The sequence below is a fragment of the Tauraco erythrolophus genome, chromosome 21 (genome assembly GCF_009769465.1).
Source record: "Tauraco erythrolophus isolate bTauEry1 chromosome 21, bTauEry1.pri, whole genome shotgun sequence".
Lineage (NCBI taxonomy): Eukaryota > Metazoa > Chordata > Aves > Musophagiformes > Musophagidae > Tauraco > Tauraco erythrolophus.
In genome coordinates, this window is record NC_141485.1 from 12,668,719 (window position 1) to 12,695,857 (window position 27,139).

The following is a 27,139-nucleotide window of genomic DNA, read 5'->3' on the forward strand; positions in this document are numbered from 1 at the left end:
ACATGAGGAACGCAAAGTCGGTCATCCCCATGCTTTGTTTTAAATGGTTGCCCCTACGAGGAAGACAGCTATGGCTTAAATAGAGCAGATGGAACCTAACGGGACGTCGGACGTCGGATAACAGACCAGGCTACGTCGCGCTTTGGTGTCGGATGAGCCTGAGAAGGTGCAGGGCTTCCCACAACACAGGGATCAAACAGGACAGCGCGATAAATAGGGAGAACTTCACTTTCCAACACATGCACCCGACTTCGATGTAAAACACGCATCCACGAGATCCACACCACTACCGGTCGCACCACCAAGCTATTTTCAGCTGCCACAGCGACACACTCACTGACAATGTGGACATCACTGAGGGTCAGTGACCCCAACCCATGGCCCCCTTGCCTCCCTCCCCTGCCCTCACCCACTGCCAAACCCTTCCCGGCCCCACGAGCTGCCCTCATGCATCCTGCCCAGCCAGGAGACACAGCCTCCCACCCACGCTCAGTGTATTGCCTAAAATCCTGATGCCCTCCTTGATCTCCCGTGAAGGACGTCTTGCCTGAGCTCACCCCCTCAAGGTGAAAATTGGAAAGAGGGTCTCAAATTTTGCAGGACTAAATCCCCAAGGAACCGCGTTACGACGACCTGGGTCCATACAGCTCCATCCCCAAACCCTACGCCAGCTGTCCAGTAATTGCACTGTTATGTACAGGAAAAAGAAAGCTATGGAACAAAACAAAAATAGGTATTTTTCTTTTCGATGATTCACCCGCATTTGTCTGACAGTTGGACACATGCATGTCCTGCTGGCTTCCAGTGATGGTCACGCATGCAAGACTTCAGTCTGAGTTACAAGTTAGGGATCCTTTAGTGAGGAGAGTTTCCTTCGTGTCATTCATTTCTTGTCCTCTTCTCCTGAAATGAAGGGGAAAAAAAAAAAGAGGAGAAAACGTATTGGTGAGAGTTCAAAAGCAAACCAGCTCCCTGGTTTTGTTATCAAGAGAGGTTGCTCCTGGGTTGATCCCAGGAGAGACATGGGATCCTGTCTGTGCAGATCTGGCCTGACCGCAGCTGCAGCAGCTCACAAGGAGGAGGATGCTGGTCCCTGGGCGAGGAAGGGGATGCAGGAAAAGGGATGAGTCAGAGCCGTGGGGGCAAGAACAATGGGAAGACGAGCAGGTGGGGATCCCTTGTTACTACTCCTAACAAGAGCATCAGGGAGCGCCCAGGGAAAGGCAGCAGTGCAGGGAGGAGGCAGCTCACTGCCTCACAGCAAAGGAGCAAAATGCTATCCAAAACCCTGGCTCTAGTGCTGGAGTTTAAGAGAAAGGAAAGACAGAGGGTCTGGCTGACTAAATATCATCAGGAGGGATCATAGGGGAATGTGGGGAAAACAGGAGGGAGGGTTTGGAGAGCTGGAGAAGAAATCACCCACTATCAGCTCCTCAATGCTCCATGGAGAAAGATCAATTTACTGGATCAGTTTACTGTCGCCGCCACAGACAGATGGATGGCATCGCTCCGTAAGCTGACACCAATTACACACGCTATATATATGTATTTACATCCATATGTACCTCCAAAACAACTAGCAAGGACCAATCTACACACTGCAGCCACTGCCCAGCCCCAGGGCTGCCCTTCTCCCTCCTCTCCATGGATGGAATCGGACATGGAAGGTAATAGGCAACATGTGGCCTGAAGGAAAATCAGAAAATTACAGTGCTCAGTCTTGAAATCTCTGCCCGAGCTTGACTCACACCAAGTAGATCCTCAGTTTTCAAGGAGTCAATAAGCAGCATCCCTGGGCCCCCTGAGGCAGCGGCTGCTCTTCAGCCCGGGGGTGGGACAGACTCCACTGCCAGCTCTGGCTGCCCAGAACAGTTTTTATTCTAAGAAAACAATCCACAAGGCAGCACTTTCTGAGAAGAGTTAAGAAAAATCACTTATCATGAATCTTTCGACCCCGTTTCTCTATCTTTCATCGCTGCATGCATCACCAACGACATCTCGCAGGAGACTGCCATTAATTGTGCCCTTGATAAACCAGGGTCCTGCCTGGGGCGGCCGGCTGCCTGCGCTGCCACCCTGCCAGGGGAACTCATAAATAACAGTGGAGAGAGAGAGGGAAAACTTTTTCGCAACTGCTGCCAAAATTTCTTCCCAGCGCTGGCTGGAGCACCTGGCCCTCGTGGCCCAAGATAAAACTGATGGCTGCAACGGCAGCATCCGTCTGCGCTACGGGCTGCACCGCTGAGGAGGGATGCTGGCAACCGCGCTGCATTAAATCTCATCATAACGATCAAAATTCATCTCCTCTGTGTCACAGGGGTGTCTCTTCAGCAGCTGAACCGTCCCCGCCGGTGACACACCAGTGGTTATTTGCCAGCCCCAGTGCTTCTCCTAACACCTCACCCTGATGTTGTCCCCTTCCTGTCCCATCCTGCCGTACGGTTGCCCAGAGAAGCTGTGGCTGCCCCATCCCTGGAGGTGTTCAAGGCCAGGTTGGATGAGGCTTTGGGCAACCTGGTGTAGTGGAGGGTGTCCCTGCCCATGGCAGGGGGGTTGGAACGAGATGATCTTTGAGGTCCCTTCTAACCCAAACCATTCTATGATTCTATGATCTCTGACAAGATCCACTCTCCACCATGACAGCCCAGGCTTTTGGGGAGACTTTTTCCTTATTGCTTTTGAATTTCCTCTTTACGGGTTCCTGTAAAAGGTGATGCTGGAGGGATGCAGGCTCCAGCCACCAGCCCGCATCACTCCCTCCACCAAGGGAAATACTGCAGCCCTCGTAGTTTGGAAAATTGCACATCTCCCCCGTTGCACCAGGGCACCCCAAGATTTAGCCGAGACCCCAGAACCTGGGATTAAAAACGAAAGGAAACCCTCCTCCCACCCCTTGGCAATACAGCAGCACAGAGAGCTTCCCTCTGCTCTTCCATCTCTAACGCACAGCATGTGCACGCACAGGAAAAAAAACGACAGGAGAGAGGGGAAAATAAAAATCCATAAAAAGCAAAGGAGCAGAGCTGTAAAAATCCTATCTGGAGAGATTCCGGCACCAAAAGGTGCAGTGCCGCTCTCCTTCCGAGCACACTGCAGCTCAGGCGAACGACTCGGCCCGTGGGGACACATTCCTGCCCCGGCGCCAGCGCCCGGCCAAGGTAGCTCCGAGCAGACATTACCCTACAAGGGCAGCCGCAGCCGCCGGTGCTCGCTCCCGGCTCTCTGCCACGGCAGGGAAAGCGGGCAGCTGCCACAGCCCCCGTGCTCCCGGGGGCGCTTTCGGGGGGCTGCCCTCGGCGCCAGGTGCAGGTGCGTGGGGCAGACGAGGGTTGGAAGCTCCTTTCCGCTACGTGCTGTGGGTTTTTTGTGATGGGACACAGAGGTTCTGGTCCCTGCAGGTCTCGGAGGGATGCGGAGCCCTGGCTGGCCCTGGTAGGGAGCAGGAGGCACTTGTCACTGTGCAGCCCCTCTGCCAGCTGCGCTCCACTGGGAGGGTGTCAGAGCACGAAGCTGTTGCCAACTTTGCAGATAAGAGGCCAAAGCTACCTCGGCGGTAGAGGCGCTCAGCCAAGGGCGCCATCTTGGCTCCGGCGGCAGGAGGCTGCGGGACATGGTGCTGCCTGCCAAGGAGGGGACGGGCACCCGGCGGGGACAGACACCAGTGGGACAGCCACCACCCCACAGCTCCTGCATGATCGCCCAGCAGTGGCCATTCTCACCGGGCATACGGACAAACAGCTGCATAAACGCTAATCTGCTACAAAACACGTCAAGGCAATTCTTGTTTACCAAAACTTCTAATTTTCAGTGACTCTGCTGCTGTTGGGACAGTCATAGAATCATCACAGAATCATGAACGGTTTGGGTTGAGAGAGACCTTAAAGATCATCTCGTTCCAACCCCCCTACCATGGGCAGGGACACCCTTCACTACACCAGGTTGACCAAAGCCTCATCCAACCTGGCCTTGAACACTTCCAGGGATGGGGCATCCACAACTTCTCTAGGCAACCCGTTCCAGTGCCTCACCACCCTCAGAGGGAAGAATTTCTTCCTTAGATCTAATCGAAATCTCCCCTCTTTCAGTTTAAAGCCATTGCCCCGTGTCTTATCACCATATACCCTTGTCCAAAGCCCCTCTCCAGCTTTCTTGTAGCCCCTTTAGGTACTGGAAGGTGCTGGAAGGTCTCCCCGGAGCCTTCTCTTCTCCAGGCTCAACAGCCCCAACTCTCTCAGCCTGTCTCCATAGCAGAGGTGCTCCAGCCCTCAGATCATCTCCGTGGTCTCCTCTGGACCTGCTCCAACAGCTCCATGTCCTTCTGATGTTGGAGATCCTAGAGCTGAATGCAGCACTGTGCGGGAGGGTCTCAATGAAAGCAGAGCAGAGGGGCAGAATCCCCTCCCTCGACCTGCTGGCCACGCTGCTTTTGATACAGCCCAGGACACGGTTGGCTTTCTGGGCTGTCAGCGCACGGTGCCGGCTCGTGTTGAGCTTCTCACCCACCAGCACTCCCAAGTCCTTTTGCTCTCAATCCATTCTCTGCCCAGCCTGTACTTGTGCTTGGGGTTGCCCTGACCCAGGTGCAGGACCTTGCACTTGGCCTTGTTGAACTTCATGAGTTTCACACAGGCTCACCTCTCCTGCCTAGGTGGTCGCGTAGTTGCATTGCAGAAAGCACCCGCTTCTTGACTTGCCCCTGCTTCTACCACAGCACAGGTGAGAAACAGTGAGGCTCAAGCACCCAAGCAGGACCTGCTGCTTAATGTGCTGAAAACAAGTGAAAACACCATGGTGGCAACACTGACACCTGTGATGGGTTTGCTTGGAGGTGTTGAAGGGGAGGAGGCCCAGGGATGGGGCAGGAAGGCAGGAGGGGAGCAGGGTGGCCAGGGCAGCAGGCTGACAGTGCACAGAGAGACACAAGCACCAAGGTTATCTCAGTGTCCCGTCTGGATTTTGTACCTTTTGAGAACGACTCAGAAAAGAGACTTCTGCAAGGTCTTGGCACAGATGCCTGAAAACCTTCCTCCTGCATGCCAAGGTGCTCAAAGAGGAAGACACTTAAACACACAGAGGACAGCAAATACTAAAAATACCAGGGTGAGAGGTTCTTGAGGGTGGTGAGACCTTGAAAGCCTGACACCCTATATCTGTGTGACAGACCCATGCGAGGGCCTTGGAGAACACCTTCACACTCCTGACCAGAACATCTGCGAGTCCCACCAAGTCAACCTAGCTCAGCCCTGCACTTCCACTTGCTGTCTCACACTCACGTTGCATCCCAAAACCGAGACAGGACAAACCTCAGAGGGACCAGAGATGGATGACGACAGCAATACATGCAAAGCATGCAAGATGAGAGGCTGGAAGTTACCGGGGTGATGGGAAGATGAAAGTAAAACACTGAGACCACTGCGAAAACTGAAGAGTTTCAGCTTCCTGCCACTTCAAGGACAAAGAAAACCCAGCGCAATGGAAACACGACTTATCTAGATCTGATCAAAGGAGAAACTTTTCCATGCAAAACCTGAATCAGCAGAACTCCCAGCTATACATTTGCATCCAGCAACTGAACACCCTTGGCCATCCCTTTGGCCTCAGAAGGTCCCACACTGGAGACCATCCCCAAGGACTGTCTTGCAGAGGCCAAGCAGTGGTCTGGACTAAACTGCCATGCTGGCTGCTTCGTGGTCTTTTTAGACCTTATTTTGAAACAAACCCCAGATGCCAGCGTGGGAAAGGAGACCCTGTCTGGGTGCGGAGTCCCTGGGCTCCATTATCGGCTGGTTTTCCAAGCCACATTCACCCGGACGCGGTCTGAGCAGGTCCCCACCGCACATGACCAAGACTTTGGCAGAAACATGGGAATACGACGTTTGGGGATGAGACACATAAGAAAGCCAACCCTTGCTCTGGAGTCCTGCAGGTTTTCAACCGGTGCTCCCCGCTCCACGTGTGTCTTACTGTCCTGAGAATGCCTGGTAAAAAAATCACAATACCACATTTAAAAGTGGCTTTTTGAAGGTTTTTTCTTTGCTTTTCAAAGCCTGGAGGAATTGGGAAGATGCAGGGTTTCAATTATTTCTTTCAAACGTGATGATTTAAGCGTGATTTCACCCTGTAGCCATGATTGAACAGCATGGGAAACCCTCGCTGGATGAGACACAGAGTGACCCATGAGCATCAGCAGCACCATGGCCATGGGGATGAGGGCAGCTCAGAGGACCTGGCACACTGGGAGCATGGCATGGGAAGAGGAGACACTTTGAGCTGATATGATGGGACTTGAGAAGATACCATGTCTGCCAGAAACCCTGCTGTGCTCAGAACTGCGCTGGCGGAGCCAAAGAAAAGCCCTTCCTCCAACAGCGCTGCGTTTTTGCAGAGAAATACAAGTGTGGGAGAAAGAAAGACTCCTTCCCAGACCACAGATGGTGACGCGAAGGGGACATGCATGGGATGCAACAGCCAGGAATTAAACCAGCTCTCCTACGCCCTGGCCCGGTGCCACGCCATAAAATTACTGCTCCAGGCTTGTAATCATAGGATAAAGCAAGCCCGGGTGATGCAGAGCACCCATCAGGCTCTTGAGAGATGCAACAATTCAATAAAAATCAGCGAGAAACAATTTCTATCTGGTCTGTAAAAACAGGAGCCCCTGAGCCTCCGTTTCTCAGTGGAGGCTTTGCTGAGAAATCACTATGGTTATGGACCTGCTCGCTGCAGAAGGGAAAGCTGCTGGCAGCACCTCAAGTGCACCGGGAGCCGGTGATGGGGAGTGCAACCAGTTTGTGATCATTCCCTGCTTTAAATTATTTCCCATCCTGAATTTCCAGCTTTTTGAATGGTTCTGCTCCATGAAAAAACAACCAGGGCTGTTATGATGCCCCAAACCCCGCCCTGCCAGGGCTGGACAGACCTGCCTTCAGCATGGACCCGCCTTCAGCCCTGCAACACGAGTGGCTTCACATGGTTTTCTTGGGTCATTAGTGAAGGGTGAAGGCAAAAGAAGGGGGATTGTTAAAGGGAGAAAAAAGGTCTGAGCAAGGTGATGCTGTGAAGGACACCCAGTCTCCACGTTCAGGTTGCTCATCTGTCCCCTGGGACCACTACATCTTCCCTGGGCAAGAATGGTGCCTCTCCCACCCTTCTTCACCCTGATGTCATTGCCAGGGCAAACGCACCCAAAAAAATGAATCAGATGAGTTTCTCTGGAGAGGGGCCAGCCCCGCAGCAGTCATGGCATCGCTTGGCAGCCACAGCCCCGCAGCCGCTGCCAGGAGAACCTGCAGGTTTAGCTCAGCACCAAGATATCACCCACAACAACATTTTTTTGCAAGAAACGAAAGCAAAGATGGCATCGCCTCCTTGGAGGGCTGCCCGAACACGTGCCGTGATTTACAGTGCGCGGCCCGGGAGCGCACGGGAACAGCTGCCCTGGTGTCACGGGAGCTGCTTCTCCTCCGCCTGCGTCACAGGATGGATACTGGGAGGTGCCGCCGAAGGACAATCTCATCAAGAACAGTTTATGACACATTCAGCTCTCAGCAAATACCAAGATAAGGACGGCCATAGAGGGTGGAAAATCAAGGGGAAAAAATGAAGGATTCCTGTTCGAAACCAGTGTTGATCTGTTTTGCTTTCTAAGAGAAGGGAGCCAGTTCCCAGAGGTTCGAGAGGAGCTGGACAAACACACGTGGCAGATTTATGGAGGGATCCAGCTCCCAAGGGAGCATTTCAAGTACCAACTGCTCCGCCTGGCGTGGCACCCTGGAAGGAAGGGGGTAGGAGAAAAAGTCCTTTTTTCACAGCAAACATGCAGGTGCAGGCACCACGTGAGCGGATGAGGTGAGCGAGGTGTCCTTGAAGCCACCACGAGCCCCAAGCAAAGCACGATGGACAAAACACAACCTGATGTGGTGTAGACCGTGCTCACCGTCCAGATGGTTGCGGGAAAGGTACTTGAGTCCTTCATCCAGTAGGATAACGGGCAGGGAGATCTTCATGACAACCACCCACTGCGGCCAGCTCAGCGGGGTGACCTGGAAGATGAGCTGCAAGGCAGAAAGGATTGGACACATCAACAGGGAAGGAGGTGGGATTTTTTGGTTGGTTTAAAGGTCAGGTTGTTGTAAGGCACAGGTTGAGAAAGGGTCACCCCAGGTACAAGGACGGAGGATCCAGACAGCCCAGAGAACAGGATTTCTTCAAGGTCTGTGATGATCCCAACGTGGCTTTTGGCCAATATCAGTCAAAAAAAGGACATCCTTCATCTCTCCTGCAGATGAGGAAAGTGAGGCACAAAGTAGGACTGTATGTGCATGCAGGGGACAAAGGACAATATAACCTCCTGGGCACAGTGACCTCCTTCATGTTAAGCACCCTGAGGCATCAACCAAGGCACCACCAGCCTTGGCCTGCAAGGGAAGGCGACGCTTCCAAAAGGAGCCGAGATATCCATACCCCATTGTGTTGCCTATAAGGAGACCTTCTGACTTAAGTAAAGACTCATTGGGGCAGGGTCCATGTCCCAGTCCCCATGTTGGTTTGAGTCACAGGACCTGGTCCTGAGGGCACATGCTGGGGACAACCATCCCTGAAGCTCCCAGACCCAAAGACCACTCCAGGGATGTCCTCGCCCATAGGAGGAGCCCCCTGGGCTGTGTGCGGAGGTGGCACAGGGCACTCACAGGCATGGGCTTGACGTAGAGGATGAGGAAGTGCAGAGCCATGGACATGATGATGGCCCCCAGCAGCCAGATGTTGAGCCATGGTGGCATCCGCAGCAGTGACTGGTTCTCGGAGACACTGCGAAAGCGAGGGAACAGCGTTAGCCCCGATGGCTCCTGCTGCCCGCATCTGCCCAAGCTGGGGGTTCCCTCTGCTCTCCAAGGCTGTACACTATAGCCCTCCTCTTCCAGACTGTTCAGCTTCAGGCTTTGCTGTGGTTTGGATCCAGGCACCCATCTCAACGCAACCAGTCATTAACAGGGTCAAACCACTAACGGATGCGGATCCAGTCCTTCCTCCACCGCTATCGACAGCAGCACACGGGCTTGGAAGGGTTTATTTACAGTGAGCCCACCAATCCCCCGCAAGGACACTCCAAAGGGCTCTGCTCAGTCAAAGTGAAGCCCTCAGCCCACCAATGGACACTTCAAGAGATCCTACGCAAAATCGGTCACGCGTAGAGCACACGGAGAAGTCCTGCGGCCACCCTACCTGTTCAGAGCATTGCACATTTCGATTGTCACCAGCACGGACAGAGCCATCGTGGTCGGGTATCGGGACTCAAAGATCTCACAGTCGATTCCTTCAAAGATGGGGTTGTCCTCAGTGCACCTCATGAAGTTCCTCTGTCGGCACAGGAAACCGCTGGTAAATACAGGGCAGAGCAGCAGCATAGAAAAGGCAGGAAAGAGGAGGAAGAGGTCGACTGGTTGGGGGACACATGGTGAACCTCAATTACTAGATGTGCCATTAAATATCCCACGGTTCAGAGTAATGAATAAAACTCTGAAGTGACCCAGCTTCTGCCGTGGCTGGGGCTTTGGGGTTATGGCTGGACAGCGGCTTAGAGATTTTCACGTGCAGTTAATAAAGTGTTTGAGCACACACGCATCTCCATCGAAACTCCATCTTCCGTTGCACGTGACACTGGAGTGCCATGGCACCCGCTTTCCCACCACCTTGTTCAGACCTACGGTAACGTAAAAATCAATCCCTTTCAATGTGGGATCAGGTTCAGAAGCTTCTTTCAGCTTGTTTGGATCAAGCTGGTTGCTGGTAGAAGCAAGGCTGGAAACACAAGCCTGAGGGAAAAAATTTGCTTTACTTTTTAAAAATTAACATCTTTTCCATCAGGAATTTAGGAATGCTACAATAACCACAGAAGAAAGGTAGAGGAAAAGCCCTGACACCTGAACCCATGCCTGAATCCATGCCCTCACCCACCTGCTCAACATGTTGGCCCGTTCCCCTCACGACTCACCAGCTGATGGAAGGAGACCTGCGGTCCCTCGGCGTCATATAAGAACCACCATGTCGCTGCACCCACCGTGGCCAGGCCCACGTACACTGTGGCCGAGAGAGACACCTTTAACCCCAGCACCCAGCGAGAAGTCCCCTGCCCCATGGCACCCCATGGCCATCTTTGTCCTGCACCCATGGGGGCTCACCTCCGATGGCCAGGTAGCGGAAGAAGAGCCAGCCACTGATGAGGGGCTCCTTGGGGTTGCGGGGCAGCTTGTCCATGATGTCCAGGTCAGGGGGGTTAAAGCCCAGTGCAGTGGCCGGCAGCCCATCTGTCACCAGGTTGACCCACAGCAGCTGCACAGGGATGAGGGCCTCGGGCAAGCCCAGGATGGCTGTCAGGAAGATGCTGCAGGGGGAAAAAAAACAGAGATGCTGAATTAGATGAGCTCTGGGTAGCCAGAGAAAGTGTCTGTGTTGTGCAAGGGGAGAGCAAGCAGGTACTTTGGGTCCAAACAGCCCAAACCAAATAGTCACCCAAAGTCCTGCAGGTGAACCTGCAGCCCCTAAGTCAGGAACCTGAAGTCTAGGCCTGAATTTTGCAGCTCAAATTTGTTCCTGTTTCTATTAAATTCACTTTGCCGTCAAAACTCAACCCTTGATGTCCCCACGACCACACGGATTCCTGTTCCCAGTACAAACTCCCCTGATAAAACTCAGGGGCAAAGGACGCCCAAGTGATGCCAAGGCTGTGCCCGCATTGCTGAGGATGGCGCTGATTTACCGGGAGGGATGGGCAGGGGAGAGGGAGCAGGAGCGGTGCCCAGGACCTGATGCGAAGTGCATTGGTGCGACCTGGTGACAACAGCCTGTGCACAAATATCTGCACCCATCTTAGATGCTGGTGTGGGCTTCAATCAGCAACGCATTAACCAAATGGCACTGGGGGTGGCGTGACTATAAAACTACACAAGAAACCCTCCCTGTCCCTGGGGAAGGAGACATGGCACAGTGGCTCCGTTTGGTACCCAGGCTACAATTTTGGGCATCGCACGCTGGCAGGGGCAGGGGACATAGACAGGACACCCGCCCCGGGGGATATGTCCCCACTGCTGCTCCCTGCAGTGTGGTGCCTGGTGTGGGAGGTTCTCACCAAACGACCTCGCCAACGTTGGAGGAGATGAGATAGCGGATGAACTGCTTCATGTTGTTGTAAATGGCCCTGCCCTCTTCGACGGCTGACACGATGGTGGAGAAGTTGTCGTCGGAGAGCACCATCTCGGCGGCTGACTTGGCGACGGCCGTGCCCGACCCCATGGCGATGCCAATCTCCGCTTTCTTCAGGGCCGGGGCGTCATTGACGCCATCGCCCGTCTGCACGAAGCCATGATTAACGGGGTGCGAGGGATTGGGCCAGGGGGAGAGGAGGGGGCTGGGGGGTGGTGGGGCGTCCCTGGAGGACTCACCATGGCAGTGATTTCGTGGAAGGACTGGAGGTACTCGACGATGCGGGACTTGTGTGCTGGCTCCACGCGGGCGAAGCAGCGGGCATTGCGGCACGCCTGCCGCTGCGCCTCGGCAGGCAGCTCATCGAACTCCCGGCCCGTGTAGGCTTTGCCGGCCACGTCCTCGCTCTCGGAGAAGATGCCAATCCTGCGGCAGATGGCCACTGCCGTGCCTTTGTTGTCACCAGTGATCATGATGACGCGGATGCCGGCCTTGCGGCACATCTCGATGGAGGAGGTGACCTCCTTGCGGGGAGGATCCAGCATCCCCACGCAGCCCACGAAGGTCAGGTTGTTCTGGAGGGGGACGACAACAGCCCCAGACCCCCATTAACCCCCAGGGATGCAGCCACTTCCCTCCCTGCTGTGAAAACACCCCGGGCACGAGGATTTCCCCTGGCAGGAAGCTTTCAGGAGGTTTCCTACCTACAGCTCCATGGACGCGCCCTGTAGCCCCAATGCAATGGGGCGCTCCCATCCCCTCTGCTGCTCCTCACACCTTTTCGCTTCTCTCCCCTCCTCCCCGTCCCTCTCAGTGGTCCCCAGCCCATTTCAGGGGTCATCCCACGGGGGTGGACACCCAGTGGGACGGAGCTGTTGGCCGTGGGACCAGCCCCGCTGCATGCAGCTCTGCACCAGGGTTTGCAGAGGAGGAGCTGAGCCATTGCACCGCCCACAGAGAAACCTGGGAGAAAATATTGCTGGGGCAGCTGGAAGTGGGTGGGAAAACTTTGAGAATAAGGAAAAAACTCCTGGAGAAAGTCCCCGGAGCCGTACCTCGTAGTGGACAAAGGCAGCAGAGTCATGCAGCTCCATGGTCTCCCTGCGGACGGGCGCATCGTGGGTGGCCAGCGCCAGGCAGCGCAGCGTGTCGATGCCCATGCCCCAGTCCCGGATCCTGCCCAGGATCTTCTCTCGCACCGGGGCCGTCAGCGGGACCTTGGCAGTGCCCACGCGGACATGGGTGCAGCGCTCGATCACGCTTTCTGGGGCGCCCTGGGGAGGAGGTGAGGGCTTAGGGGCTGGAACTAACCCGGAGGACGAGCAACCCTCGCCAGCACCAAAGGAAGTGCTGGAGGGAGGGATGGCACCAAGTTTGGGCCAAGGAGGAGGAAACCTCCCCAAAACTCTACCACACCCATCCCGACACGGTGGCTGAGTGCACTAGATGGCAGCTTCTGACTGAACGCTTGGGGACTGCGGCTGGCAAGGACGAAGCCAGGTCAAGTCCAGGCAGTAGGATTTGCTCTGTGGGGCGACTGTCTGGCTCCTGCCAAACCTACACATCTGCCTGAGATACTCCTGCACCACAAATCCCAGCTCAGACCTGGAGGAGACTGGGGCTGTAAAAATGCGGGATGCTCAGTGGATGCTCGTGATGCCTTTGCAATTCGTCCTTCAGCACTGCAGCACCTCGCCCCATCCCTTCTGACCATACAAAGGATTCTCGACGTTGCTTTTTAATAAAAAACTTACAATTCTTCTACTGCTCCTCTTAAAAAAGCTCACCCAGAAACCAGCAGGACCACAGCTGCAATGGCTCCGGAGGGTCCCGACCCGACCTGGAGGACAGCGTTCACCCACCCAGATCTCCCAGTGGAAACAACAATATACAAAACTTCTCAGAGCCAGTGGTGTGAAATTCCTGCCACATCTCTTCTCTTGGGAAGAAAATGCCCTTTAAAACTTATTATTTCTGGTTACAGTGGAAAGCTGGACACGACCCTTTGGTCATTACTGGAGCTCAGAGGGTCCAAGCGCTTAATAAAGGCAAGTGCCCAAGTTGGCTCAGGGGCTGTTCTCCCCTGGCCCCAGCACCCTCAGCACCTTTTCCTCCCTCTAAATAATTTTACCTCCTTTTTTCCCTATCAGTCCTGCAAAGTCTGCCCTCCTCCCTGACCACACGACTCCACCTGCCGGCTACCGGACCCCTGGACAGCTACAGGAGGTGACAAACTGCAAAGCATTGCTGCCTGCTGCAGTAAGGGCCAAATCCTGCAGAAGGAGGACCCTGAAGGGTGCTGAGGACCTTCTCCCCTTACCTTGACAAACATCTTGCTGCCGGCAGAGTTGTGGCCAGGGCCGGTGGGCGTGCAGTACACCGACATGGACTTGCGGTCGCGGGAGAACTCGAGGGTGCAATCTTTCCTCATCAGCTGCTTGATCACCTGCGGGGACAGCGTGGGGCTGAGCCAGGACACAACAGGGACACAGCAGCCAGTGCTCTCCACCTTGGCTAACAACCCTGCGGAGCCTGCACAGCACCAGTGATGGGAGGAGAAGAGGGAGGAGGGATGGAACAATGCAAGAAGCAGAAGGAGCTTTCCCTGCGCAGTTTTTCAGGAGGATTTGAACCCCTCTGATGACACCGTTGCTGCCCAGCCCACAGCACGTGCCAGACCTTTATTTCATCGATCCCACACTGGGAGCCAAACAGCTGCTGCATCTTAAGATAAAGCTGTGTTTGCCAGAGAGGTGGGGGAGACTCTTCCCTTCTGCAGGAAGGGGAATCACATCCCACCCTGAATTCAGCCTGGGGAAGAGAAGGCTCCAGGGTGATCTTATAGCAGCCTTCCAGTACCTAAAGGGGCTACAAAAAGCTGGAGAGGGACTTTTGACAAGGGCATGTAGTGACAGGACACGGGGCAATGGATTTAAACTGAAAGAGGGGAGATTTAGACTAGATATAAGGAAGAAATTTTTTACATTGAGGGTGGTGAGACACTGGCACAGGTTGCCCAGAGGAGCTGTGGCTGCCCCATCCCTGGAAGTGTTCAAGGCCAGGTTGGATGAGGCTTTGGGCAACCTGGTGTAGTGGAGGGTGTCCCTGCCCATGGCAGGGAGGTTGGAACTAGATGACCTTTGAGGTCCCTCCCAACACAAACTGTTCTATGATTCTATTATTGCGACGGCTGAGCCTGGCTCTGGGGGGACACATCTTGTCCCAAAACGCCCATTTAATGAGCAGGCACCTGGGGCTGATCCATATTATCTCAGGGAGAGGGCAGCAGGGATGTTGGTGCCAGCCTTGCTCTGCATGGCTCACCTGCCTATATGGTTATTATTTTTTGTTGCCAGGAGGGTGGTGCTTGCGATGGGGACACGAGCAGCGTTTCGCACAGGGCTTCTACAGCAACTTAAATCTGAATAAATCAGGGAAGGGGGCAAAGGAAAAGAAAACTCCTTTCGGGGTAAAACCTCACAAGTTCAAAGGTAAAAGGATGCTCCTACTGCTCCAGAGCAGCAAGCGGGAGCTGGAGAGATGTGCAAAGGGGGTTTGACCACGAAAAACGCGGCCACTGCCTGGGGATGTGCCAGGCGAACACTGAGCAGCTCTGGAAGGCCGAACGCAGCACGGGGTACAAGTGCAGGGACCACACACAGGCGGGAGGCTTTGTGCCCAGCGAAGCGGTGCTGTCCCTGTGGGCACTGCGTGCCCAGTGCAGCTGCAGGGACAGCGGGAACACCAGCCGCTGCGGAAACCCCCAGATCCCACCGGAGATGTCAACGCCCAGAACCACTGGGAGCAAAATCAAGCAGCAGTGAAGAAATGCTGCCAGGAAAGCCCAAGGAAGGGTTTTTTTTGTCCCTGCCCAAACACAAGAGTAGGGAGAGAAGCACCAGTGACTGAATCCAGCCTGGCTCCTGAGTGGAAGGGAAGCGATGGGCACCGTAACGGAGCTGCCAGACCGATGTATGGCTGGGAAATTCCATCACCCTTATCAGAAAGGAGTCAGGGGATTTATTACGATCTGCTCAGACCTATCTGGGGAAGAAATGCCAAAACAGAGAGCCCTTCCTTTGAGCAAGCAAAGGCGTTATAAGATCTAACAGCACTATACCAAAGCCAAGTAAATCCAGACATGGAATAAAGCGTGTTTTCACCAGGAGGACAGGGAGATACTGGAGAGCTGGAGCAGGAGGGGAACAGCCAGCACAGGATATTTTCATGTCAAAAATAGATGTTTCCAAAGAGCCAGCCTTGTTCAGGCAGGCATGGCTCCAGGGTACAGGGTTTGGTCCACGCTATGGAGGATAGCTGCTCCGTGCAAACCGGGCACCTAAAGATTTGCTGTGGAGCTCCACGACTCCAAACCTCCTTATCTGCAGTCGGAGGCTCAGGCCATCACCAGGAGGGTCTTTCCCAGCTGAGCAGGGACTGGGCTGAGTTTGACCCTCAGGGATCACCCGAAGCTCCACCTGGACCCAGGTTAGTCCCAAGGCCTGTGGCATCAGCCCCCCCAGGGCCATTGCACTGTCTGCTCCAAACATCAGCCCCCTGCGAGCCAGGAAATTGCATCCTTATGGCAGGTCAGTCCCTTAGAGCATCGTGAGTGATTATTGCTGAAATAACAGTTGTCCCAAAGCCTTCCCCTCCCTCCCATCCCCTGTCCCAAAGCCCTCCCCTCCCTTCTACCCCCCCGTCCCCGGAGCTCACCAGGCCCCCTGCTCACCGAATTGCAGGCGTTGGCTCGCTCCACCTTGGAGAGTTTGCTGGTGTCAGTGTTGAAGACATTCATCTTCTCCACCAGGCACGTCAGGGCTGTTTCAGTGGCTTCCCCCACCTTCTCGTAGACTTTTTTGGACTAGAGGGCAGAAAAAAAAAACATGGAGCTTAAACTTTAGAGCTCATCCTCTTCCTGTTGCCCCAACTAGGGATGCTGTCACTCGCTGCACCATCCCAGGGCTCCCATTGCCTTGGGATGAGTTGAAGCTAAGGAAGGGGATCCCGAGGGCCAAACCTCCACTGGCTTTGCCCCGACGTGGCCCAAAGCTCAGGGAAGAGTATTGCTGGGCCCTGACACCGCCCCGGCCCGGGTGCCTCCCCCGCACCTCGTTGTAGTCCAGCGAGGAGTCGTTGCAGAGGGCACAGATGGTGGCCAGCTCCACCAGCCCGTCGTACTGCCCGCACCACACTGGCTGTTCGTCCTTCAGGCTGCAGGGAGAAAACAGTCCCCCAAAGCCTTACACCAGCTTACGCAGTCAAATAACACTTAGCTTCTCCTATACATCTCTTGTAAAACTTCTGAAAAGAGCAAGGAAGAGCCCAGTTAAAGCCCTGGGCTGGGCAATAAACACTTGGGTTTGTGTTTTGTGATTTATCAAACGGGGCAGGATTAGCCGCAAATAAAATATCACAGGAGGCAAATAAACTCTGGAAGCACCCTGGAATAAAGAGGGTGCAGAGGAGCAAAAAAGAGCATTGGACCTGAAAGCAGGGGCTGCCAAAGGGCTGCTGAAGAAGATGATGGACGAGAAAAGGGGCAAAGAAATTCAATTGAGTGTTCATTCCCCCAGTGGTCTCCAGTGCTGGGGACCCAGAGGAGCTGTGGGGCCAGTGGCAAGTCCCTTCTCCCTGGGTTGCTGCTTCATGCTCTGGCGAGCCGGTGGGCACCCAAGGGAGCATTTAAAAGCGGCAGAAAAAAATTTAACAACTGCATTGGTGCGGCTGTTTCCAAGCGAGCAGCAAACTGTGGCCTTTGCTTCCTAAACAGCAGCTGTTTGCTGTGTACGGGAGCAGCAGCGCCACTGGAAGGAGCAGCCCTGCACACACCAGCCGAGCCAGACGCTGCTTCTCACCCGCTGCCCCGTGGCAGAAGCGGCAGCGGTGGTTTTCCGGGGAAATAAAAAATTACCCTGACTCCAGGAGAGGTGACTGCAGGCTAGAGCTGTATAAACCCAGCCAGGCATCCGCTTGCTGGAAAAATAATTTGTCAGGCATTTATTAGGATCAGTTTATTCCACTGCTGGTTCCCAATGGAAAGAACATTTTGGAGCCCTTGTTACAGCTCGGGAGTGGAAAACAGGGAGCGGCAAAGAAAATCTGAAAAATCTGTTTGATGCGGGACACGGAGCCGTGCTGGGCTGAGCAGGCAGGGGAGAGCCGCGGCATCCCGTCCCGAGGGAGCTGCCCAGCCCCAGCTCGTGGGCAGGGGAAGAAGCCTGCGGGCGCCCTGGGCTGGGTCTGGATGTCTGGGAAGGTGGAAATACCGGGGACAGTTTTTGCAGTGTGTGATCCCCTGGATATTGCTGGGAAGGGATGGGGGGTTATGTCCCAGGGTCCTGCACGTGGGTCGGGCCAATCCCAAGCACAGGTACAGGATGGGTGGAGAATGGATTGAGAGCAGCACGGAAGAGAAGGACCTGGGAGTGCGAGTTGATGAGAAACTCAACATGAGCCGGCACCGTGCGCTGGCAGCCCAGAAAGCCAACCGTGTCCTGGGCTGCATCCAAAGCAGCGTGGGCAGCAGGTCCAGGGTGGGGATTCTGCCCCTCTGCTCTGCTCTCATTGAGACCCACCCCCACAGTGCTGCATTCAGCTCTGGGATCTCCAACATCAGAAGGACATGGAGCTGTTGGAGCGGGTCCAGAGGAGGCCACAAAGATGATCCAAAGGCTGAAGCACCTCTGCTATGGAAACAGGCTGAGAGAGTTGGGGCTGTTCAGCCTGGAGAAGAGAACGGTGAATGACCCATCCCTGGAAGTGTTCAAGGCCAGGTTGGATGGGGCTTTGAGCAACCTGGTGTAGTGGAAGGTGTCCCTTCCCATGGCAGGGGAGTTGGAATGAGATGATCTTTACGGTCCCTCCCAACTCAAACCATTCCATGATCTCCAGGCAGGGTTCAGCCTGGCCTCAAACCACCAGAGAAAACCCTGCTTCGTCCCCAGCTAGTGAGGGGTGACCCTGGGATCCCCCAGCCGTGGCCACGAGCTCAACCCTCCCGCCTGCCCCCGACCATGCTGCCAGCCCAGGGCCACCCCGTGTCACCCGTGATGAAGAGGGGACCTGCACTCACATCTGTCCCTCGGGGGTGTAGGTGGAGCCGGTGACGCTGAACTCGTGCAGGCTGCACTGGGCACCCTCCACCTTCTCCATAATAAACATCTGCAAAGGGGGAGAGACCACAGCAGAGCGTTAGGCAGTTATTTTTTCGGCACAAGCCACGCACCCAGCCTGGAGACCCTCCAGCCAGTACTGTCCCAGCAACAGCCCCCTCCCCGGGTGCCCACCACTCCTGTCCATCCCCGAATCCTTCCAGCTCTCCTTTTTCATGTTTGCCTCCTCCACCCCCTTGCTTCCATTGGAGAGGAGAGGTGCTGAGTTCCTAAGAAGCTGCCTGTGTTTTTCTTGGAGCAGAGAAGGAGCCAGGTCCGAGTTTCTGCTCCTGTCCCAGCCACCTGGAAAGCCTTCACGGGGCAGGATCTGACCGACTGCCCCCACCGCCCGTTCCCAGCCAGGACTCAGCCACCACCTCATTGTGTTACAGGGATCCCAGCTCGGCTCCAGCACTATGGCAGCTCCATAATAAAACCCTGGGGAGCTGTAAAAGTCTCCCATGCTCTAGCTTCAGTGATTTTTTACCTTTCAAACTCCTTCCAGTTTCTCTCTTCCTGCTATAGTGAGAGCAACAAACCCCCAAAAACCAAAAATCCAGTAAAAATCCCCCTTCTCCCCGAGCTCTGCCAAGCCCCCTCTGCACAGCCCACCCTTCGGCAGCATGAGCAGCACCCGTTCCCAGCCAGGGCAACAGTTCGGCGATGCTCATTTCTGCTTTGTCATTATTTATGACCCACACTGAAGCCAAAAAGTAACATAATTAATAAATAAATAAAACTGGCTTGATGGATGCGTTTCCCCGGCTGTGCTTGCCTTCGGGGAGCAGCCAGGAGAGATGAAACTGGGTGTGGGCAAAACTGTCCCTACCCTTCCCCATCTCAAATCATGCTTTTTTTCCCCTATTTATTTTCCTCTGGTTATTTGAGATGTTCTCCAGGAGAGGGAAGCAACAGATGCTGGAGAAATCAGGAGGCGGCGCTCAGCACCAACGATGCAACAGCTCCGGGTGCCATCCACTCCTCTCCCCTCCCTGCGTCTTCTGGCAACTAACAGAGGTTAATTTACTATTATTATTAATTATTGTGAATTATACAAGGACACCCCACGAGTGCGGCCACATTGGCTGGTGGGTGTGAGACCTTCCTGTGCAGCTCAGGGCCAAGCCAAGGAAGAAAGGTCAAGTTCAAGGAAGGACATTTATGGCAGGTTTAGCTCTGGGACACCTCGGTGGATTTTCTCAACTTCATTTTTACAGGTTTGGGCAAATCAAAGCAGGAGGTCCAAAGTGTACGTCTCCTATATAAATACTTCTGAGCCCAAAGGAAGCTCCCCCCGGCCCCTTGGCTCCCTGCAGACACCCCCTTTGCTGGGCTGTTGCCCTCAGCCCCTTTCCCAGAGCCTGCCCTCAGGGTCCCTCTGGATTCCTGAAAGGTTTCGGAGAAAAGCACAAGCCAATGGGTTGCAGAAGAGACTCAGGACATCCCGGACCCTCCGCCGAGGCACCAAGCTCCTCTAGCAGGAGCTGCAAATGCCAACACATGACGGACCAAGATAAAGAGCCAAAACACGTCACCATCTCCCTCAGTGATTTAATTGCCCCAAGACGCCGCACTCCAGGAACAGAGGCAAAGTGTGCCTGAAATCTCCTGAAGCGAAGGCTTCTGCAACACTGAAAGGGACCTTTGAAGGTTGAGCATCTCTCACCTCTTTTTGAGATGTTCAACGCCACCGGCCATGCAGAGAGCCAAAATCTCCCGGGCACTTCAGAAAATGGACTCCTGCACTCAGAAACACCACCCAGACTCTTATTTATTAAAAAAATCTAAAAGCATCCCCCCCAGCCACCGGTGGTTTTCCCTGATACGGGCTTGTTTGTTTTCAAACAAAACAATGACTAATTGCACAATAGCAACTTTCTTATTAAAAAAAAGAGGGGGGGGTGGGGAGGGAATGAAAATATCACTCCAGGCCCTTTATTTTTCCGTGCCTATTTAAAAAAGGTGCTGCGTAACCCACAGCAACCAGAGTTTCTATCAGATTTCCTGCCTGCTCCTCGGCTCGCGGCACGACTGGCAGAGCGAGGGGGCAGCCGGGGCAGCGCAAAGGTGTTCGTAGATTTTTGGCATGATGTTTCGGCACATTTCCAGGCTGGAAAGGGGGGCAGGTTTGCAGCCCGAAGGAAATAGCTGGGTCTTAATCCTTAAAGAGGATAGGTAAAGGGTTCCCATCATAAAAATACTCTAAATAACAATGGGCCAGGCTGGATGAGGCTTTGAGCAACTTGGTGTAGTGGAGGGTGTCCCTGCCCATGGCAGGGGGGCTGGAACTAGACGATCTTTAAGGTCCCTTCCAACCCAAACTGTTCTATGATTCTATGTAACCTCTGGCTGACTCAAGGCCAGAGCAGAAGCACCAAATTCTCGACCACCCCAGACAGATGAGGCCTGCAGCACAAAGCCCTTCCCTGGGCACTCACCCCCCATGAGCGTTTGGGGGGCACCGCTTCGCCTGTGCTGACCGCATGGCACCCATAAGCATCCTGTGGAGCTGGCTCAGCTGGCACCCTGGCCACGAGTCCTGGGTGCCAAGTGGGACCCGGAGCGGGTGACGCAGCCCTTAAAAAGGGAGTTTTAAAACAGACTCGAAGCCTTTCACGAGTCCCTCTACAGCTCTACAGACCTGACATCGGCAGCAAGACGCAAAGGGCAAGCACTGCTCGGCAGCGTAAAACAAGCTGCGCTCGTCCAAATTAAATGGTAATTAAATCATCCTCAATTAATGCATTTTTCCAGGTTATTGATAGGCTTTCGTGGCTTTTGCACGCCCGCAGCTGAGCTGGCTGCTTGGTGCAGGAGCTTGTCCAGGACACGCCATCAGCCACCCAGCGCAAATATTTACCCACCCGCTGCTTGGCAGAGCCACCGGCAGTGTTGGCACCACCTGCGTCCACATGGGAATCCCCATCCGTTAATGTTTAACAGCCGTGGCTGCGTGTCCCGAGGCCGGCCCCGCTCTCGGTGTCACCCTCCAGGAGTCAGGCTTCAGCCAAGTGAACCACACAGGTATGGGAAAGGGGCCGTGGGGCGATGGGGTGGGGGGTACCCAGAATTTCAAATTTAAATTATTTTTATTGCAAAGTCGCTGAGTTCATTCAAGATGACATTGAATGAACCTCCTGTGTGCCACTGCCCCACGCCATCACCCTCCTGCCCTCTCCCTGTCCCAGCATTGCTAATCCTGCCTCTCCCGACCGCACCGCACTGTGGGAGATGGTGGTGGCACCTCTGCCCAAGTCCAAGGAGCAGATCCTCCAGTAGGAAACGGTTTGGGGAAGGCACAGTCATGTCCTACCTCTCCTTCTGCAGAACTAAAGAGACCTCCCAATGCCGGCGTTGCCCATCACTCGCTTCCCTGCATCACTGGGGCAGACAATGGGCTGGTGGAAACCATGGGCTGGTCTGGAACCTTGTGCCAGACGTGGGCAGCTCGGTCACTGCCTCGTTCCAGTGGTGCCTCAATTTAAACCATTTACAGGGAGGAAATATCAGACATTTCCAGGCATCCGGAGTTTGTGCTGAGCAAAGCAGTGGCCAAAGCCCGTGGCCAGCTTGCAGCGCAGTCACGGCTTCTCCCCCCACTACATGAGCGTCAGAGAGGAGGGACAGTGGCCAGGTCCATTTTTCCCCACAGCAACATATTTTCCAAGGTTCTCCTATAAAACTGACATGCCAAGGCCGTGAAAGAAAATAAAGCTTTCCTGAGACTTGAGGATTAATGGGGAAACTGAGAAGTACTCAGATGGTCCATGCGTTCCTGACAAGTCACCTCCCCATACGGCCGAGCACGTGGGAGCAAAGCTCTCTGGTAGACCAGGAGCCTTCAACCTCTTCACCAAACCACCCCAGGACTCCCTCCATCACAAGTGTCTTTTGGTCCAAGCCCAGGTGCACATGGCTGCGGATCGCAGATTTTCTGCCAAGTGAGGATGGGCAATCGAAGTGCTGTTTCACCAGGTCACAGGCATTTTTTTCTCTTAACCTCTGGATTTCTGCATGAGCTCGTCATGGCTGGACCCATGCGTTGCACAGACCCTCCAAGTTTTGGCCTCACAGGTCCAGGCTTTGTAATCTCACGTGGTCCAGGATTTCTCACTGGTTTGATTAAAAACAAGGGGGAAACAGGAAAAAGAGCAGAGGAGGCTAACTGCATTGGCTTCTCCAGGAGCTCTATCTCAGCACCACATCCTAGCAGGAAGCAACACTGTGGAGAAGGAGCCCTGAAACGAATCTTCACCATGGCACCTCCAAAGGTGCGCTCATAAACGTGAGTTTCCTAATTACAACCACATTAAGAGAAGCCATAAACCTTACTGACCCTGGTGAGGGGGAGAGGAAACTCAGTGCTTCCTATAGACCATCTTCCATGCTCACTTTCAAATTCCTAACATGAAACAGGTCTGGTGAGGACAGCAAAGTCCATCACCCCAGGATGGGGATGGAGCAATGCCGGGGCTTACAGAGCATCCCCCCTGCACCCCGAAATGCCCCCGGCACTCACCCGGCAGACGGACATCTGGTTGGTGGTGAGGGTGCCGGTCTTGTCAGAGCAGATGACGGAGGTGCAGCCCAGGGTCTCCACCGAGGGCAGGCTCCGGACGATGGCATTCTTCTTGGCCATGCGGCGCGTGCCCAGCGCCAGGCAGGTGGTGATGACAGCTGGGAGGCCCTCGGGAATGGCAGCCACCGCCAGTGCCACCGAAATCTTGAAATAGTAGATGGCCCCCCGAAACCAGGAGCCCCCATGGACAGGGTCACTGAAGTGGCTGATGTTGATGACCCAGACAGCGATGCACACCAGGAAGATCACTTTGGAGAGCTGCTGGCTGAACTCATCCAGCTTCTGCTGCAATGGGGTCTTCTCGGGCTCTGTCTCCACCATCTGGTTTCGGATCTTCCCAATCTCGGTGTACACCCCTGTCGCAATGACAACCCCTACGGCCTTCCCAGCTGCGATGTTGGTGCCCTGGGAGGGAAGAAAAGGGTCAGAGTGGATATATGGGCATGAAACCTCTTGGCCTGAGCAGGGAAATGAGTGGCTTGTGAAAGGAGAACACGAGATCTTGGTTAAGAGAAAAATAAGACATCCTGAGATTTTATATAAACACATCCTAAAGCAGCTGGAGACCCCACCTGAGAGCTCTGTCACTCCTCAAGAACTCAGCTTCTTCCCAAGAGGAGCACGAGCAAGGAGGAAACCCAAACTTGCAATAGCTCCGTGCTGAACCATAAACCTTCTCCCCATCCATGATGCATCCTACCTGATGGAAAACCCACGGAGATCAGCCAAGGCATTTAAGAGCATCATGTGCCACACCATAAATGAAATCCCATGGAAGCAGGTTCTCATTTTTATGGATTTGGGTCTTTTTCTTGCCGATTCAGTCTTTCTCATGCACACACTCACTGCTCCCTGCTCAGAGACCTCCTGGATCCATCACCCTCTTCACTTGGTGGCTCTTTGCAAAACCACAGGAGAAGTGGGGGCAGGTGAAGGGACTTACGGAGAAAAGCATGTTCTTCTTGTCCTGGTTGACAGCCCGAGGGTCGGGGATGGGGTCAGCGTGTTTGATCACCGACACAGACTCCCCTGCCAAGACAAGAGGAGAGAGATGAACCACTTGTGTCCCTTCTCCAGCCTCTGCTCCCCGCTGTCCTGAGCCTGCGTCACAACCCCTACGCCTTCTTGAAGCAGCACTTTGCCACGAAACCACCAAAACACCTGTCACGGGGATGTCCAAGCCGGGCCGAGGCACTCAGAAGACGAGGGCTGCAGAAGAGCGACCCGTGTGGATCGCTAACGGCCACAAGCTCCCGTACGGCCTGGCGGGATGGGGCTGAGCCCCTGTGCCAGGGAGTCGCAGGCTGGCAGGGCAGGTTGGCACGGTGTGGCGGGGTTCGCAGGGCAGCAGCACAGGAAAGGTGCCCAAAGCCCTTCTGCTGAAGGGCTGTGTCTTGGTCTCTGCAGGTTTGCCCTTCTGCTGCATCTCCTTTTGCCCGCGGAGAACTAAGTTAATGTCAAGGCATTTGCCAAGGACACTGGGCTCCTTTTCCTGTATTTTTAATAATTTTTCTGATTGCTTTTCCTTTCCTGCTGCCATCTCCTAACTCGGTGCCTTTACAAAATCACGCACGAGGGCTGAACTACTGGAAGCCCTTTTTATCGGCTGATCATTCACCGGTTTTCCCTGACAGCAGAGGGAGAATTTTTGAACTATCACAATTATCAGCTTCATGGGCTTTTTCAGTGCTTAAAAAAAAAAAAGCCCCAAATATTGTTACCTCTCCCTGAAGTCCCAAGGCCTCATGCACCAGCAGTCACCGTGTGACAGCCACATGGGGAGTGCGTGGGCTGAGCAGCCCCTCGTGAATCCCCCTGTGCTGTGTGTTCTGCAGGAGGGATGCCCGAGCACCGGGCACGCCTGGCTTATGCCATGATGCTGGGACATCCCCAGGTCCTCCATCTCGTTCTTGCACCTGTTTCCCACCCCAGCAAAGTGCTTAGCACAGTACCAGTCCCCAAATTTGGCTCTGGGAAGATGGTCAAGGGACAGCTCTGCCTTCAGCAGCCACTGCCACCCCATCATGCCCGCACCTACCTGTGAGGATGGACTGGTCGACCCGCAGGGTGGTGGACCGGATTTCGATGATCCGGATGTCCGCCGGCACCTTGTCGCCAACTACAAGGGTAAAAGCAAAGCAGCTCCGTCAGACATGGCCGGCAGCACCTGCCGCCCCAGGGAATGGGGACGGCAAACTCCAAACGCACCGGCACAGCTGGGCTCTGGCCCACGGCTCGGGGTCACCGGTTTGCCCCTCGGTTTCTGCTGTCCCCCCGCATTTTCTATATGAGATGCCCAGTCTCCAAGACAGGGACTGGCTCTTCCTGCAAATCACCTACAAGGTGATTTGTCCCTACCAGGCACAGGCGCACGGCAGCACCCAGCCCGTGGCAATGAGGGGTACGGCCCGTGGTAACCCGGGGTCCTGCCCTGGCGTTCTGCGTTTAAAGCTTATTTCATAAAATTTAAACACCAAAAAAAGAAAGTTGGGAAGAGGCACTATCAGTTGCAACCAGGACTTTGAGGAATTTCTAATTTTCGGGGACGACCTCGCATGAGAGCAGCCAGCCCAGGGAGCGGGCAGCAGTGCTGAGGCCAAGGGGGTGACTCGCCCCGTGCTAGATGCTCCCCGCCCCCTCCCGCAGACCCACCGCACCTTTCAAGCCTCATCTCCCTCCGCAAAATTCGGCTGCCCGAATTTTGGAATCTGCTGCCCAGGGTTGCTGCTGGGGCAGGTGACCCGCCTGCCAGCCCTGCCCATCGCCACCCAGCAAAGCCACCCATGGCTGGGAGCAGGATCTGCAGGACACGTGGCGCAGGCAGGAGCCGCGCACAGGGCCGCGGGCACACAGGGCACGTAAGCGAGTCCCTGCATCCCGCCCGCCGCGGCTGCGCCTCCGCAGCGACACGCTGGGACCCCCTTACCCGTCCCGGGCAGCGAGCATCTGCGGCCCCGCTGCTGCCAGGGAGCGGCCGGGGGGACCGGTATCTTTTCTCCTCTTTTCGGCGCGGGGCGGCCGCGGTCAGCGGTGCAGGCGCGTGGTCCTCGGGCAGCGAGTGTCACGCCCGGCGCTCCCTAGCCCGAGCCCGGTGTGGCCTCGCCTGCTGCCCCACCACATCCCGCCTCTCCTCTTCCCTGCAAAACAGCCCCCCAGCACCCTCAGCTTGCCTCTTTTCTGCAAAAAAAACCCAAAACCTCCCCATTTTGGAGCAGCCTCAGCCTCAACACCTCTCTTGACCCCATTCCAAGGCTCCATGGGCCGAGTGGAAACTGTTGATGCTGGAAGACCTTTTGCGGCCGAGACAAAGAGCTGTCCGTGGATCTCCTGGCATGGCACGGCGGTTATGGGCAAAAGCAGCCCCATCAACCAGCAGCCACTGGTCCCCATCCACCAAGGCACGTGCGCTTCCTTAAAAAAAAAAATCCTTTAAAGCTGCTTTTCCCGCTGGGTTTCTTCCTCCCGTCTCTTCCTCCTGCTCCCTTATCGGCAGGACACAACCGTGCTCCAGCGCTTCGGAAACACTGAGGCAGAAGGAGGCCTGGCTCGCGTCGCCTGACAGCACGTTACACAACGCTGCTGGCCTGGCCGCTAACGAGCATCTCAAATCCCAGACTTTAACGAGCGCTTCCTCCGGGGGCTCGTAAAAAACCAACCCCCACCCCTGCCTCTAGCACAGCAGGAGGCGGGGCTGGCACCGCTCCCCCGCCCAGCCAGTTATTCCAGCTGCAGATCCCAGCGCTCTGGGATGCGGAGTGTAACATCTGCTGTGCGGCCAGACCTGCCCCGCTGCCCCTCGTGCCCATTTTTGGGGGTTTCGCTGGGGGATACTAAGCACAGGGACTCACAGACACCCCCCCAAAATGTTTCCCGCAGATTTTGCAGCTGCTCAAGGATGCTGGAGCACCGCAAAGGGGGCAAAGAGCTCGGGAAATTTGGGGGGTTTGCAAGTATTAGCTCACCCCACAGATGACGAATCTTGCTGCCATCATGTAGGTGACAGTGCCACCGCCATGGGGGTAGCACCCGCTCTGGGGTCGCTAGCCCGACAGCATCACCGGAGACTTGCACGGCACATATAACCCCTAAACCCACAATTTGCTAATTGATTTGCTAATAATTTGCAAATTCCTTTCCCTCCCGGTCACGACGCTGATCGTGCCATTAAAAAAGTAACATTCAGCCGCGGGTGGGCAGGCAGTAAGCA

The 27,139-nt window shown here is 55.0% G+C and overlaps 1 protein-coding gene across 3 annotated transcripts in view; it reads right to left on the bottom strand.

Moving 5' to 3' along the window:
* Nucleotides 1-415: 415 nt before the first annotated feature.
* Nucleotides 416-27,139, bottom strand: part of ATP2A3 (ATPase sarcoplasmic/endoplasmic reticulum Ca2+ transporting 3) — a 53,234-nt gene continuing 26,510 nt past the window's right edge. Inside the window, exons 6-22 of one of the 3 annotated variants that reach the window (XM_086624851.1) lie at nucleotides 24,971-25,051; nucleotides 23,876-23,961; nucleotides 22,873-23,337; nucleotides 18,275-18,363; nucleotides 16,311-16,413; nucleotides 15,932-16,063; nucleotides 13,520-13,645; nucleotides 12,255-12,473; nucleotides 11,439-11,774; nucleotides 11,126-11,346; nucleotides 10,179-10,381; nucleotides 9,992-10,077; nucleotides 9,223-9,356; nucleotides 8,691-8,808; nucleotides 7,937-8,054; nucleotides 5,906-5,978; nucleotides 416-900 (exon numbers count right to left, since the gene is read on the bottom strand). In XM_086624851.1, coding sequence (XP_086480977.1) covers nucleotides 828-900; nucleotides 5,906-5,978; nucleotides 7,937-8,054; nucleotides 8,691-8,808; nucleotides 9,223-9,356; nucleotides 9,992-10,077; nucleotides 10,179-10,381; nucleotides 11,126-11,346; nucleotides 11,439-11,774; nucleotides 12,255-12,473; nucleotides 13,520-13,645; nucleotides 15,932-16,063; nucleotides 16,311-16,413; nucleotides 18,275-18,363; nucleotides 22,873-23,337; nucleotides 23,876-23,961; nucleotides 24,971-25,051 — 2,663 coding nt within the window. In that variant the 3' untranslated portion in view covers nucleotides 416-827. Of the gene's footprint in view, nucleotides 904-5,802; nucleotides 5,979-7,936; nucleotides 8,055-8,690; nucleotides 8,809-9,222; nucleotides 9,357-9,991; nucleotides 10,078-10,178; nucleotides 10,382-11,125; nucleotides 11,347-11,438; nucleotides 11,775-12,254; nucleotides 12,474-13,519; nucleotides 13,646-15,931; nucleotides 16,064-16,310; nucleotides 16,414-18,274; nucleotides 18,364-22,872; nucleotides 23,338-23,875; nucleotides 23,962-24,970; nucleotides 25,052-27,139 lie in introns of those variants that run through there. The other 2 variants (XM_086624850.1, XM_086624848.1) reach the window with 2 other exon arrangements.